At 39.4% G+C, this 15658-nt stretch overlaps 2 protein-coding genes and 1 long non-coding RNA gene across 3 annotated transcripts in view; 2 read left to right on the top strand and 1 right to left on the bottom strand.

The window, feature by feature from the left end:
• LOC134669884 (L-2-hydroxyglutarate dehydrogenase, mitochondrial) overlaps positions 1-15658 on the top strand; it is a 30926-nt gene that overhangs the window by 3473 nt on the left and 11795 nt on the right. The window lies entirely within an intron of this gene.
• On the bottom strand, positions 1064-3354 carry LOC134670108 (uncharacterized). Its single transcript, XR_010099014.1, has 3 exons — positions 3042-3354; positions 1826-1991; positions 1064-1740 (listed from the first exon to the last, which is right to left on the bottom strand). It is a non-coding gene; the product is annotated as an uncharacterized LOC134670108 (long non-coding RNA).
• On the top strand, positions 11344-15112 carry LOC134669790 (uncharacterized). The gene is made up of 2 exons (XM_063527441.1): positions 11344-12388; positions 13633-15112. Exons 1-2 carry the CDS (start codon positions 11508-11510, stop codon positions 13637-13639), a joined length of 888 nt encoding a protein of 295 aa, XP_063383511.1. The 5' UTR covers positions 11344-11507; the 3' UTR covers positions 13640-15112.

Below are 15658 nucleotides of genomic sequence, written 5' to 3'. Positions count from 1 at the left end.
ACTTATGCGTTTAGTAAAACCTCGACGACCCTTTTTAGTTGACCTTAATAATGTTTGCCCGAAGAATCATTGCCAACATTTTCGAGAGCCCGGTTTATTGCAGGTTTAGTTCGAAAATGATTTAAAATGATTTTTTTTGCATTTCTATAGTGATTATAGTAACCTCTATAGTGATTATAGTAACTGATATTTAAATAACCGGACCTAACGTAATCGTTTTTTGTCAATTTTTGCCCCCCCCCCCCCTAAAATCATCCAAAAATTCGAAAATTCTTCGAATAACCCCGTTTCCTCCTACGTCATGCTACCATCATCCGATGTCCCGACCCCCCCCCCCCTAATTTGAAATGACGTAATTTATGAATAGCCCCTAACGGCCTAACCCACTTTTCAATCTCAAAGGACGGAACCCAAATTTCATAATTTCATGCATCCATCCAACCAACCCAAAGTGGGTTAGGTTAAATAACCTGACCTAACCTCACCCACTTTTCTGTTAGGAGTTTGGTTCTATAAGGATCGCAGTTCCAACCTAACCTAACCCCCTTTTCTGGTAGCAGTTCGGTTCTGTAAGGATCGTAGTTCTAACCTAACCTAAACCATTTTTATGGTAACAGTTCAGTTCTTCAAGGATTGCAGTTCAAACCTAACCCACTTTTCTGGTCGTAGTTCTGTTCTGTAAAGGCAGCAGTTCTAACCTAACCTGCTTACTTGTTGCATTTCGGTTCTGTACCTCTCACCTAAGGGGCTGTCCATAAATTACGTCATCGTATTTGACCATTTTTGAATTTTTGACCCCCCTCCCCCTAAAATCATCCAAAAATCATGCTTCGAATGACCCCGTTTCCTCCTACGTCATGCTAGCATCATCCGATGTCCAGACCCCCTCCCCCGTATTTGAAATGACGAAATTTATGAATAGCCCCTAACGGACTAACCCACTTTTCCATCTCAAAGGAGGGAAACCAAATTTCATGCACCCATCATGGCACTAAAATGTCAGTATGGAAGTTGTGAGTACAATTTCATCTCAATTCACCTGACGATTTATAAAAAGACATGCTGATGTTATTTTTATTTATTTTTACTTGAATTTACAAAAAATATATCTTATATAAAAATAGTACAATTTACTACAACAATCAGTCTTTTGCAATTAAATACATATAAATAAACGAATTAAACTAAGTATATCATATAAAGTTAGCCTTTCACAAAACCAAGTATAGTAAGGCTATGAGGTATTCCACCAAAGATTAGCAAGGACCATGATTCCATCAGAGATGTGCAAGGATGCGTAGAGAGGTAGATTTGTTTCTTTAGAGTGAATATTAGAATTACTTCAATTACCTATCCTCACTCAGCGCAGTCCTGGAGGACAATTTGTATTGGTTCTTACAAACACATTCCTCGCTATGCATCCCCACATCCCAGAAGAAACCGCAGCTTTACCATCTGTCAAACACATTCTTCTCAAAACATTTTTTTGTTTCAAAATGTCTAAAACTTGAAATGACTTACAATTTTTTAAAACATTAAAGTTTTTATCTGAATTTTAATTTTGGATTTTCTCCCCTTAATACAAATTTGAAAATAACTGAACCTAGTTAATACATTTTCATCATTTGGGTGGTCTTCGGGCCGTGATGTTTAACTTTGTTTTATAATACCGTCCTGCTCTTCGTCTCCTTTTAAAGTGACATAATTAATTCCTTCAGCATTTATGTCAAGATAAGTGACCTTAAATAAAAATAAAATACCTAATGTAATAAACACTTGTCCATAAGAAACAAAACTTTGTGCATATAATTATCATTATACATACCGGAAAGTCATCAAAAAAATCCAGAGAGCTCTTCGATACAGAAGCAAATGATTTTGAGATTTCGGATGCTGTAGTGTGGATGTATTTTTTTTTATCTCCACAACCTTATTAATCCACATTTGTCTTGCAGTCTTCTGGCTACAGCATTCAAAATACTTGAAACTATCTGCAAAAAATGAATATTGTATGGGTATATAAATACAGATTTTAAAAGTATAACTGGAACTGGAAGGGAGGATTAGAGCCACTTGCACCATCCCACTAACCCGGGGTTAAGCATTTAAACCGTGAAGGCAGGCGTGGCTCACTCCGTGATTTCGTCGCTTTGCTACAGGTAGCTAAAAGTACATCCGTTCCGCCCTAATTTTGGGGAAAGCCATAAGCCGTGCGTGGCGCTGTCGCCACCTAGCGGCCATATCTGTGCTGATCGTAACAGACACGTTTTGTTAGAGAGTGAGTCTTCTGCATCTAGTACTATTATTTATTCTGTCGTGAAGGCCCACTTGCACCATCTCAATATCCCGGGGCTAAGCGGTCAAACCGTTAACCCAATGTCAAATTGTACTGGTAATCATGGTAACTCCAGGTTTAACCGGTTAACCCCAGGTTAGTGGAATGGTGCAACTGAGCCTAACAGTGTCAAACTGTACTGGTAACCATGGTAACTTAACTCCAGGTTTAACCGCTCAACCCGGCCTAACCCGGGATAGTGAAATGGTGCAAGGAATAATTTCACATTTTTTTTGGGTGATAGAAAGAGTTTATACATATTAAGTAGCTACATAAAATAATAATAATGATTCATGGATACATGTGTGTGGACACAGCACATTAAAGTTCAATTTAGATTTAATCTTAGGAAAAGCACTTACCAAGATTTATATGACTTATATTTATATCACATTATATGTATGCATCTGCTGCATATTATATTTGCAAGTACTTTGTGTACAGTCGGCAAAGCTATTAGCTTGGTATGGTACCCCTGTATAAACATTTGTATGCAGAATGCTAAGCTAATTTTTGCTGATGGTACCTGGCAAATATTTTACCGTGACAATAGTTACATACAGTAAATAAATCTTTACGAACCGCCCTTCGTTGCATTGTTTTTCAGCGTTTGTGGCAAGGTTTGTTCAGGTAACAAAATTATTTGTCAACAATATGACAACAATAATAAAAGATTGAAACAATTATGTCGGTCAAAGATACTCACGATTTTCGGCATAGGTTTGTTTTACGCGGCGGTGCCGTGTCATCGTTAGTAAGTATAGTCCTCCTCCTCATCGTTTTCGATGACGGCGACCCCAAATAAATCGTTGACGTTGTCTAGCGTGAACCCTGGCTGGCCAGGCCGAACTTGGCCTTTAATACTCGTGACAATAAAGTTGGCTAGCTGCGTCGAGCGTGTACACGTAGGAGGGCTTAGGTTAGTCACAAACATTTAGACCCTTTACTGAAAATTAAACTTAAGTTCAGACTGGTAAAGCACAAACTTTTGGTTTTACCATGGTTTTACCCGTCAATCAATGCACAATACACGATTGGGTGTCATCTGTCACCAGTGTCATCTTACACTGACAGTAGTCGTTTTTTTTTAATAGGCTTACCCACACTCTCACCAGCAATCTGTCCAACATGCATGACGGACGTAAAAATATTTACAATTTCTGAACGAAACCATAGAGCTGTCAAATGTCAAACAACAAATTGAACATTTGCATTCTTTGTCGAAATTTTTTCACTTTTAAATGCAAAATACTCGACAATACGAATTTTGCGGATACATGTTCTCGATTCAAAAGTGATATTTTTTCAAGCTCTTTCGATTGAGCATAATTTCTTTTGGTTTTTCCGTCAGAGCGGCTCGCGTTTATATATAAAGATATCTTTTGTAACTTATAAGGATATCTATTAACAATAACATAACTCGTCTTTGGACCTAGTTTCCCAATGGTATTGAAATCGTAAACCCAACCGCAACCCATTTGCCGTGAAATCGGTTTCGATTTCGGGATCAAAAGAGATGTGTCGACCTTGCTCTACCAATAAACATAACCAGTCAACCTGGGAGGTTGAGGTCGGGCTGCGGTTTCTGCAGATGGCTCTAGGATACTAATACCATCTTCGACATAGTTATGTACCTCGATAACGCAAAGAACCGCAGTATAAATTCGCCATGAAATCGGTATCGATATCGGGATCAAAACATGTGTCGACCTTGCTCTATCATATCATATCATGAAACAGCTAACCTAACAGGTTAAGGTCGAGCTGCGGTTTTCTGCTGGTCAAACACTTACCTAACTGTTAGTTTATACCTAAATCTTATTGCAAATACATAAGGTCCATGGATGATCACTTGATCAGTTAAGGTGCAGACTTTTGAACATCGTCTTATAGTAAGTGTTTGTTAATAACTACTATTAGGTACGAGTAATAGGCACATTCTTACCTGCATGACTGTTGTTAGTTGTAGATACTGTTTATATGAATTGTATAAACTGTGTGGACGACGATACAGTCAGCAATTCTTTATTAAATAGCCAGTGCCGGTCAAAGTCGTGACACATGCTTGTTTCTATGTTAACACCTTGTGTTACTAGTTTGGTCGTCACCATTTGATGCTGACTATACCGCAGATATAAATAATTTACATTTGTGAATCTACCGCGAAATAAGGTCTTCCAGTATTTCCTAAGGGCCCCCCCACATCTGGCGTCTTTCGAGCGTCGGCGTCTGTCGGCGTCGGTCCAGCGCTATGGAAAATGACGTCGCTGCGCAGTTGCGTCGACGTTGCGTCGACGTCGGCCATAAAATTGTAGACGCCGACGCTCGAAAGACGCCAGATGTGGGGGGGGGGGGGTCTTATGATTTCTTCAGTAACAACTACGAGTATTTGAGAAGATACTTAATTGATAACAACTTTATCTTATTAGTTTGTTTCTATTTTAAAACACCTTATCAATACCATGTAGGTACCATGGCTTATACACCGTGTTTTTTTTGATTTCCGTTAATTTAAAGGGTGCATTCCTGAGCTTAAATCAAGTAACTTTCTCAAAGATACCGATATTCTAATTAACTCCATTTCGGAGATAATTAATAATTTATTTTTTTCATATAAGTCCTCTACAAGCGTGTACACTTGACTTAGGGCCGGTTTACATATTGATTAGTGTTTAGAATGAGTTCATACATTTGCTACTAAACTTAAGGTGAGGTATGCCCGGGGAAATTTTTCAGATTCTGTCAAATTACCCCATTTCACACACAAGCACGCGTCACGCACACTACCTCACTTTACCGGGACAGGTCAGTGACCCATCCTGTTTTTTTTAAGATGCAAATGAGAGTATTTTGAGTTTCGTCTTAACCACTAGCCTCCTTTGAGGAAGAGAAACTCTAAAAAAGTTCCATTGAAAGAAGGAAGACAAAACAATATATTTTATCTTGTTCTCCTTGTCTGTTCATGTCACATGTGACGTACTTAAATGTAAATTAACTAAATAATCGAATTCATTAGATACTCGAACTAAATAAACCGAATAAATACAGAAGTCGTCAAATGAAAAACGTTATTTAGGTACTACTCTAATCAATAGGGCTTTCGATAAGGCACAAATCAATTCAATGACAATTTCATTAAAATCATATGTGTATTCCGATGATGTTATTATTATATAACTTACCTTAGCTTAGCTTCAGTTTGTATATATTTAGTTATACTACCTAGCTACTAAGAAAAAATTGCATGCTTCTTCAAGTGAAATGTAGGGGAGAGCGGGGACAAAAGTAACTGCGGGTGGAAAGTAAGTATTGCTCTGTAGGTAGGCTAGGTTTATCTAATAGACAAAATACCACTCCGCTGCTATTAAGTGATAGACAGTGGTGCCCCCTTCACTCAGTCAGCGCATTCAGTCGAAACGGTCGCCACGTGCTATTAGGTTGTGTGAGAGGACGCAACGTGATTTTTCGAATCTAAAGTACGTTTTTTGACTTTTAGTTATTTGATGTTTATGTTGTATTAAAATTCATACATTTTCTGAATATTTGCATATCCCCTAGAGTGGCATTGTCTGGCTCCCAGTCTCTATGGTGGCGGGGAGCCGGGAGACGGACAGTCATAACAAGCCGTTGAATGGCGGCGCCTCAGATTTAACGGTGGCTTGAGGTTGAGTGGCGCGGCCAATTTAGAAAAATATACGTCTAGTGGCGTGGCCTCCATGGGTGGTCATCGCGAATTTGGCGTGTGTTAGAAATATGACCATTTCTTTAAAAATATGTATGAATGATATTAATTATGTATCATTGAATTCAGCATAAAATGGCTTATTTGATTGTATACCAATGAATTTCATTATATTTATGTGAATTATGCTGGACTTGATCAAATCTCATAATACCAATTTTTTTTCTTTCATGTATAAAAATACGTATAATTAGGAAATAAAACAATTGATTGTAGAAAAAGCAGCCTTTATGACAAAACATTACATTTAACACGATTCACACAGTTTATTTCACTTTTTATCACTGCGTATTCCATTTGTATACCTTTGTAAGGACAATGTTTTTAGCAAATAAATTTCTGGTTTCTAAATGTTCGCGGCTCGAGAGTCGGGTTCCGTAACTCAAAAAGAAAAAACGGAACCCTTATAGGATCACTCGTGCGTCTGTCTATCCGTTTGTCACAGCCAATTTGCTCCAAAACTACTGGACCAATTAAGTTGAAATTTGGTATACATATGGAAGTCTGCTACCCAAAGACGGACATGTAATATAAACAAATGAATTTTAAGTATAGGCGGCTATTTTTATAATTTTATATGAAACAGTTTAAAAGTTATTTAAGAAAATAGGCAAAAAATGACCGTCCCCCCCTCCCTCTTATCTCCGATAAAATTGGGTCTAAAATTTTGAAAAAAAATACACAACCTTCTACCTCTAGATGACAGGAAAACCTATTAGAAATCTAGAGTCCAGCGTAGACATGTGCGCCGCGCCGCCGCGCCGCCGCCGCCGACGATTTTTTCACGCCGCCGCCGCCGATAAATTTGACCGGCGTATAATCGGCGTGGGAAATTTTGATACCTATCGTGTCTTATTCCATGTTGCGTAGTGAGTAGATAGTGTCAGAGGTATAATTTAAAGATCCTTATGCTTTTTCGCTTATTATTTGCCAGTGAAGCAAATTAGCATCATTTTTGTCGTTGCGGTGTTAGCTGTGATAACGATTTAGCGTTAATTTAAACAAGATCTAGTTTCTGGATCTCAGGTTACGTAGGTCACTCGATAAGTTTTGAGATGCTCGAAATTCGAAAATGGAACGCACCTGAATTATATGTTTTAAAAAAGCAAATTTATTTAAAAATAGAACACAAGTTGCCGATTCGCTCCAATTTAAAAAATGAATATGTTACAGTCATTTTTCCAAAACGGTTCCCGCGTTTTTTCTTTGAAACGATGGAGCTTAACCGCGAACATTTGCGTGCTATGATATTTTATGATTTTAAATTTGGTTTATCTGAACAATCGTGTTTGCAGCGATTGCAGTCAGCGTTAAGAGATTCTGCTCCTTCACGGGCAACAGCAGTTTTTAGATGGTACAACGAATTTAAAAGGGGTAAAACCAGCCTCGAAGCTGACCACCGAAGTGGTAGCCCGCAAACAGCAGTAACTGCAGAAAACGTGTGGACTACTGAAATGTTGGTGCGAGAAGATCCACGAATAACATACAAGGACATAGAGAAGATCCTAGCGGTCAATTCGGGGGGCGTTAATATAATCCTACATCAATATCTCGGAGTGAGGAAGCTCTGTTGTCGTTAGATCCCGCGTTTGCTCTAACAAACTGATGAAGTTGCGATTTCTGCCCTATCGGATCAAGACTAGCAAAAATGTTTTCAGAGTTGGTTTAGATGAATGGAACTTTGAATATAGAATGATAGAGAGTATTTTGAAAAAATGTAATATAAATAGTGCTAATATCTTGAATAGTTTTTCTGTATCTCAAAACTTATCGAGTGACCTACGTATTATTTGATATTCTATTGCGCAGCTTTTTTGTAGAACGCATTTTGTTCTACATCAATAGTCTCTTTATTGTCAATTTAATCAGTAAACTTATGTCAAGATAATATCAGGTTCATATCCTAGGACATAAACATGCTATTTTCTTCTTAGAATCTCCAGCAAGCTGTCACCACGATTTTAATTGCGTATTTTATGATTTCTCGTATGATGCTGGTGACACGCATGAGGGTCATCAATGTCATTATATGATAGATATGATTTGATTTATTTATCACATAGGTAATATACAATTTCATTTAAAAATACACACGATCAATTCTTAGTCATTTTATGGTGATTATCAGCTTTTTTAAATTAACAATATATATTTCAATTAAAATTATAAAAGTCAGGTTAAAGCTTCGTAATAAGCTATACCTAAACAATTATACCTACTTATAGGAACTGAAATCACTAAGCTAGCAGTAAAGAAAACAAAGTAGACCTTAATATTCCATAAAACGGGACACTTCAAAGACATTCTGTTGAGCGAATCAACCTGCCAGAGACGTTTACTTTCGAAAACGATGACATCTTTATTCTAACATACGTTTGAGTTAAACTTCAGTTCAGACAAATGTAAAGTATTCATCATTATTTCCTACGTGAGGCGACAGCGGCTGGGAAAAGTCAATATAGATTTAAGGCAATTTAAAGATTCTTTTTGGGTTTTATTTGTATTTCACTTACAAAGTAAGTAAAAATACTGCCTAAAATGTAGCGTTTTAAAGTATCCTTTTTATTTTAATATTTAAACATACCGTTGGTAACCGTTAGGTTGGTATTGGTAATAAATGGTTGCCAAGTGACATGCCGGGATATAATTTTCGGCAATAATTTAGAAAACACACATAATATTCTTTTAATAGCTTAGTAAATACTCAGAAGGCTTTAATGTAGAGTTTCTACAGCTACGTTCTCATGCAGTATCAAAAATTATGCCACGCCGATTTCACGCCGATCACGCCGCCGCCGCCGGTCAAAAAATCATCGGACGCCGCCGCCGATGATTTTGCCATCGGCGCACATCTCTAGTCCAGCGTGAGTCGGACTTAAGAAAAAAAACGCGGTTGGGCTGTTTTAGGGACACAGCCGCAATTGTTTACGTGAAACTGAAACGTGGTACGGACAGCTAGTGCGAAGGTCGATGGCCAAGCTCTGCGTTGGGCCGAAGGCCTGAAGCATCCGAGAGAGCCCATACAACCATTTCCAGTCGCCGTTACGACGCGGTGTAGACACATCTTGTGTCGACACCGTCTGTTTCGGTCACAATTCCAGTCGCAGAGTCGTCGCCGTGTCGACACAGTTACCAGAAATGGGGAAGGGTCGACACATGACACAAAGTGACATAAAGTGTGGTCGCCGTGTGCACACATTGTTTCGAGTTTGCGACTACTTTATGCCAATATCATTCGTTCATTCGTTCATTTTGTTCCTGTCAAATGGAAACTGTCAGATGGAAAAATTGTTAAATAAAAATAAGTGACATTAATACGCCATCTCTAAAACGGATTACAAGACGTAATTATATATTGTTTGCATTTATATTACAATAGGACTAAAATTATAATGGGGAATTAAACTGCTCGAGTGATTTGATAAACTAAGTGTAATATAATCAACGCGCCACCACATTGTTTTAGTTTAGCCGGAAATGAAATTGTTTACTTCTCAGTGCCTGTGTTCATAACCATATTATTTGATGCATTTTTAGTACTTCGATGCGTATACTATACTTAAATAACAGAAATAACGCTTTACATACTACGAAACTTGTTAATTATGATGTATAAATATGGTTTAAGGCTGAGAAATATTGCAGTCACAAAGTAGTCGCAAATGTTTCGACTTTGTGTCGACTCTGTGTAGACACATGACACGCGCTGTCAAAAGTAATAACAAAGTTACTGGATTTGCAAAATATGGCTCCTTGTGTTCATTTGTTTTCAGATATTCTCAAAGTGTAAAAATGCCGTGGTCAGAGATGGGACTTAATAGATTAACTGTTTATTCGACTAATTAATGGAATAAAAAAAGTTCATCCTCAAATTTTAATCGCAATTAGTTTAGTCGACCTATAGATAGAAATTGAATTAATCTGAATATTAATCGAATAAATCTCGGTTGGAAGTTGACAGGGGGCCATTTTTGTACGTAAAAATAATAGAATAATAGAAATGTCTTGCATGCAGATGGTAGCCAAACACTTTGTCATAAAAGTCGAGATGGGTGTCGTTTTATACGTTTTAGGGGGCCCCAATTTTGAAAATGATCACCATTTTGGAATCCAAAATGGCGGCCATGCACTATGTCATAAGAGTCGTCATGGATGTCGTTTTATAGGTTTTGGGGGGCGCAGATTTCGAAAATGATGACCATTTTGAAATCCAAAATGGCGGCCATGCACTATGTCATAAAAGTCGTCATGGGTGTCGTTTTATAGGTTTTGGGGGGCGCAGATTTAGAAATCGATGACCATTTTGGATTCCAAGATGGCGGCCATGCACTATGTCATAAAAGTCGTCATGGATGTCGTTTTATAGGTTTTAGGGGGCCCCGATTTAGAAAATGATGACCATTTTGGAATCCAGAATGGCGACCATGCACTATGTCATAAAAGTCGTCATGGATGTCGTTTTATAGGTTTTAGGGGGCCCCGATTTAGAAAATGATGACCATTTTGGAATCCAAAATGGCGGCCATGCAATATGTCATAAAAGTCGTCATGGCTGTCGTTTCATAGGTTTTAGGGAGCGCAGATTTCGAAAAAAATTACTATTTTGGAATCCAATATGGCGGCCATGCACTATGTTAAAAGTCGACATGGATGTCGTTGTATTGGTCATGGTCATCATTTTCGAAATCTGCTCTTCCTAACACCTATAAATCAACATCTATGACGGCTTATATGAAAAAGTGCACGGCAGACATCTTGGAATCCAAAATGGTCATCATTTTCGAATTCTGCACTCCCTAAAACCTATAAAACGATATCCATGACGACTTTTATGACAAAGTGCACGGCACACATCTTGGATTCCAAACTGGTCATCATTTTCGAAATCGGCACTTCCTAAAACCTATAAGATTATATTCATGACGACTTTTATGACAAAATACGTAGCCGCCATCTTGGATTATAAAATGATCATCGTTTTTGAATTCTGCACTCCCTAAAACCTATAAATCGACATCCGTGACGACGCAAGTTATCTTTATTTTCAGATCTAACAAATTGCTACAGAATACAAAGGACAAAAAAAGAAGCGAGGAGGTAATGAAACAAGCAAAAATACAGATGATTCCTCGACGCAATTGGATGCTTCTTAAATTGTGTCCAGATTTTTTTGTCATAAAAGTTTTTATTTTTCACATATTACTCTCACAAGTTCCGTGATATTTCGACCTTGTAATTTTTTAAGTAAATGTTTTTGTTTATCTATGAGAATCTGATGTGTATTTGTACATATCTATACGTAGTTATAGGGCGTTTGCACCGATTGCTTAACCAGTAATAAACTAGCTTGCGAACTAGACGGTTGTTTCACTTATACATATCAGTGTCGAACGAGGATTCTTAAGTACCCGCGCGAAGTGAAAAAAAATAATGGCGTTTTTTGGAAATTTAACGAATTTCGATCACAAAACAGGCGAATGGCAAATATTTCACAGCAAAATTAAGCAATTCTTTGTGGTGAATAAAGTTGTGGATGAAGAGGACAAGCGCGCCCTTTTGTTCACTCACTTAACGGACGAAACCTACCGCTTGTTACGTAATTTGGCTCATCCAAAGGAATTAGAGGAGCTCGAGTTCAAGGAGCTAGTGAAATTACTCGACGGCCACTTCAAGAAAAAGCAGTGTACATACGCTGATAAGGCCAAGTTTTATGCTGCGACGAAAGTACCAAGCGAGACTTTAGGGGACTGGGCAGCGCGATTAAGAGGATTGGCAACTTATTGCAATTTTGGCGCGGCTCTGGAAGCGAATTTAGCAGATCGTTTCATCCTAGGCTTGGGCTCGGGGCCCGAGCGTGATAAATTATTTGAAAAAACGGCTACCCTGTCGATGGCGGAGGCTCTGGAGATTGCAGAGAAAGCAGCGGTCGCTAGGGAAGCGAAGACGGAGATGGCGGCAACTGTCAAAGAAGAGCCCGTATTTTATGGGGCTAGTAGAAATGGGCACGGCCGAGGCGGCGGGTACAAAGGGCATCGCGGCGGTAGCAACAGCGGTGGCGTGAACCGGCCGGCCGGAGGCGAGCAGCGGCAGCGAGATGATTCCCGATGTCCCATTTGTGGAATGAGAAACCACGATGTAGATAGTTGCCGTTACAAGAGTTATCGATGCCAGAAATGTGGAGTTATAGGACATTTAAAAAAAGTATGTAAAAGCAAGATTCCGCGAGTGAACTGCATCGCCACTGAACTGGAGGAAAACGTGAGCGATGGAGCTGAGCAGTGTTGTAGGGAGTGCCAAATCTTTAACTTAAGGTACGTGACTAATATTAAACCAATTACCTTAGATGTGGTTTTAGATGGTAAAAATTTAACCATGGAACTAGATTGCGGTTCAGGAGTGTGCGTCATTTCAGACAGTTTGTATTACGAGATGTTTTCTGAGTACCAGTTACAAAAATGTGACATTAAAATGTGTTTTTACACCGGCCATCGAATCTCGCCACTCGGCTGTTTCCAAATAGGGGTTACTTACAACAGTAGAACCGAGAAAATTAATATATTTGTTGTAATTAACGGTGGCCCGCCCTTGCTTGGTCGAGATTTTATGGCCGCTTTTGACTTGATTGTAACAACAAAAACAAACCTTAATAGTATTGGAAATGATAATAATGATGTACAACAATTGTTAGAACAATATCCTAACGTTTGGCGCGATGAGCTCGGTTCATTTAACAAGTTCAAGGTCACGTTGCGACTCAAGGAAAATTCATACCCAAAATTCTTTAAACCGCGGTCTGTTCCCTTTGCCTTAAAAACCAAAGTAGAGGAAGAATTGGACAGGTTAGTAAAGTTAGGTATTTTAGTTCCCGTGAATTACTCAAATTACGCGACCCCTATAGTGCCTGTGCTAAAAGAAAATGGTAAGGTTAGGATAGCTGGCGACTTTTCCGTGACACTAAATAAAGATTTGGTAATTGACAAGTACCCCCTACCTCGAATAGAGGAGGTTTTCGCCAAGTTAGGCGGTGGCGAACATTATAGCAAAATAGACCTTAAAAATGCATATAATCAGTTTCTATTGGATGACTCATCGCAGGAACTCACGACCATAAATACCTCGAGAGGATTATTTAAATATACACGATTAGTATACGGCTTGGCTAATGCGCCGGCGATTTTCCAAAAATCTATGGAAACCCTTCTCACAGGTATTGAGGGCGTGAGTTGCTGGCTTGATGACATTTGTATAACAGGGCCCAATAAAAAGGTGCATTTGGAAAGGTTAAATTTGGTTTTAAATAGATTAAACGATGCGGGGCTGCGTTTACAAAAAGAAAAATGCGAATTTTTCAAAACTAGTGTCACCTATTTAGGTTATGTTATTAATAAAGACGGGCTACAGACATGTCCCACTAAGGTTGAGGCCATTTTGAATGCACCAGAGCCAACAAATGTGACAGAGGTGAAGTCGTTTCTAGGCTTAGTCAATTACTACAGAAACTTTATTCCTAATGCTTCCGCGTTAATGAGTCCCTTACACGAGCTGTTACGTGCAGGAGCTGAATGGAAGTGGGGAGAGAGGCAGCGGGGCGCCGTGCGCGCGGTGCGCCGCGAGCTGGCCTCGGAACGCGTGCTGGCGCACTTCGAGCCCAGCGCGCAGCTGGTTCTCAGCGCTGATGCTGGACCCGGGGGCCTGGGCGCTCTTCTGGCACAACGAGCCGCCGACGGACAGGAGAGACCGCTGGCGTTTGCATCCCGCTCCCTCACCTCCAGCGAACGTAACTATAGTCAGATCCAGAAAGAGGCGGCAGCCTTGATTTTCGCTGTGAAGCGTTTTCATCAATACCTATACGGCCGTAGCGAACCATTTATTCTAAAAACCGACCACAGACCGTTAGTTTCGATTTTCAATTCCCAAACCGGAATATCAGCCACGACAGCCTTACGTCTTCAAAGGTACGCTATTATATTGTCGGCATATAACTATACTGTGCAATATGTTTCTAGCAGTAATAACTTAGTAGCAGATTATTGTTCCCGCGCGCCCGTGGCGGATACGTCCAGCGATAGTGATAAAGAATTCGATTCGTTATGTGCACTAAATTTTTTAGATTCGGTTTCGTCGGCAGTAACCGCACATGATATTAAAAGGGCTACCGAGGTCGATTCAACTCTTCAAACGGTAATTAAATATTTGAACAAGGGTTGGCCACGTAAAATCAATTGTAAATCGGTCCAGCCTTATTATAATTGCCGAACCGATTTACAATTTGAAAATGGATCCTTATTGCGAGGGCATAAAGTCGTGATTCCAGTATCATTGAGGGAACGCATGCTAAGCGAACTGCATAGCACGCACTTAGGTATTGTGAAAATGAAATGCGCAGCGCGCAGTAGGATGTGGTGGCCAGGTATCGACCAGGACATCGAGCGCTGCGCGGGCGCATGCCAGGCTTGCGTGGCGCTGCGGCCGGCCCCGCCGCGGGAGCCGCCCGCGCCGTGGCCGCGCGCGCCCGGGCCCTGGCACCGGGTACACATCGATTATATGACGATAGGGCAAAGGGTATATTTGATTGTGGTCGATTCCTATAGTAAATGGGTGGAATGTCTACACATGCCAAACGGTACTAGCACGCAATCATTAATAGCGAAATTAAAGTACATTTTCTCAGTATTTGGTATACCTAAAGTTTTAGTATCGGATAACGATGTAAAAATTCATTGCACTGAATTTAGGTCATTTTGTTCTAACAATGGTATAAAATATATGAATTCGCCGGTGTATCACCCCAATAGTAACGGTCAGGCGGAAAATTCCGTTCGCACGTGTAAAAGAATGTTAAAATATATTTTAAAACAAGATGTAATCTCACACGTAGTACATGAAAAATTGTTGAATTACTTATTTGACTATAGGAACTCTGTGCACTGTACTACCGGGGAAACTCCGGCCAAACTTATGTTTGGAAGGGAGCTGAGAACTCGTCTTGATTTAATATTACCCTCAGACAGTACCGCGAGCGCGACTGATAATACTGATAACAACACAACAACAGCTGTTTGCACGCATAAGCGAATATTTCAAATTGATGAAATAGTTTGGGCCCGGTGGTACAGTGCAAGGAAAGAAAGTTGGGAGTTGAGTAAAATTAAAGAAAAAATAGGAAATAAGATGTTTAAAATATATGTAAACAAATACGATACGATCTGTATAAGACATGTGGATCAACTTTTAAAATATAAAGGTCAAGGCATTTTCGAATTCTGCACTCCCTAAAACCTATAAAACGATATCCATGACGACTTTTATGACAAAGTGCACGGCACACATCTTGGATTCCAAACTGGTCATCATTTTCGAAATCGGCACTTCCTAAAACCTATAAGATTATATTCATGACGACTTTTATGACAAAATACGTAGCCGCCATCTTGGATTATAAAATGATCATCGTTTTTGAATTCTGCACTCCCTAAAACCTATAAATCGACATCCGTGACGACGCAAGTTATCTTTATTTTCAGATCTAACAAATTGCTACAGAATACAAAGGACAAAAAAAGAAGCGAGGAGGTAATGAA

Source organism: Cydia fagiglandana, chromosome 1 (assembly GCF_963556715.1).
Source record: "Cydia fagiglandana chromosome 1, ilCydFagi1.1, whole genome shotgun sequence".
NCBI lineage: Eukaryota > Metazoa > Arthropoda > Insecta > Lepidoptera > Tortricidae > Cydia > Cydia fagiglandana.
The sequence above is the reverse complement of the archived record's forward strand: the minus strand, read 5'-3'. Positions and strand labels throughout refer to the sequence as shown.

Coding starts and splice junctions, on each gene's coding strand:
- LOC134669790 (XM_063527441.1), top strand. CDS start 11,508: ATGGCGTTTTTTGGAAATTTAACGAATTTCGATCACAAAACAGGCGAA.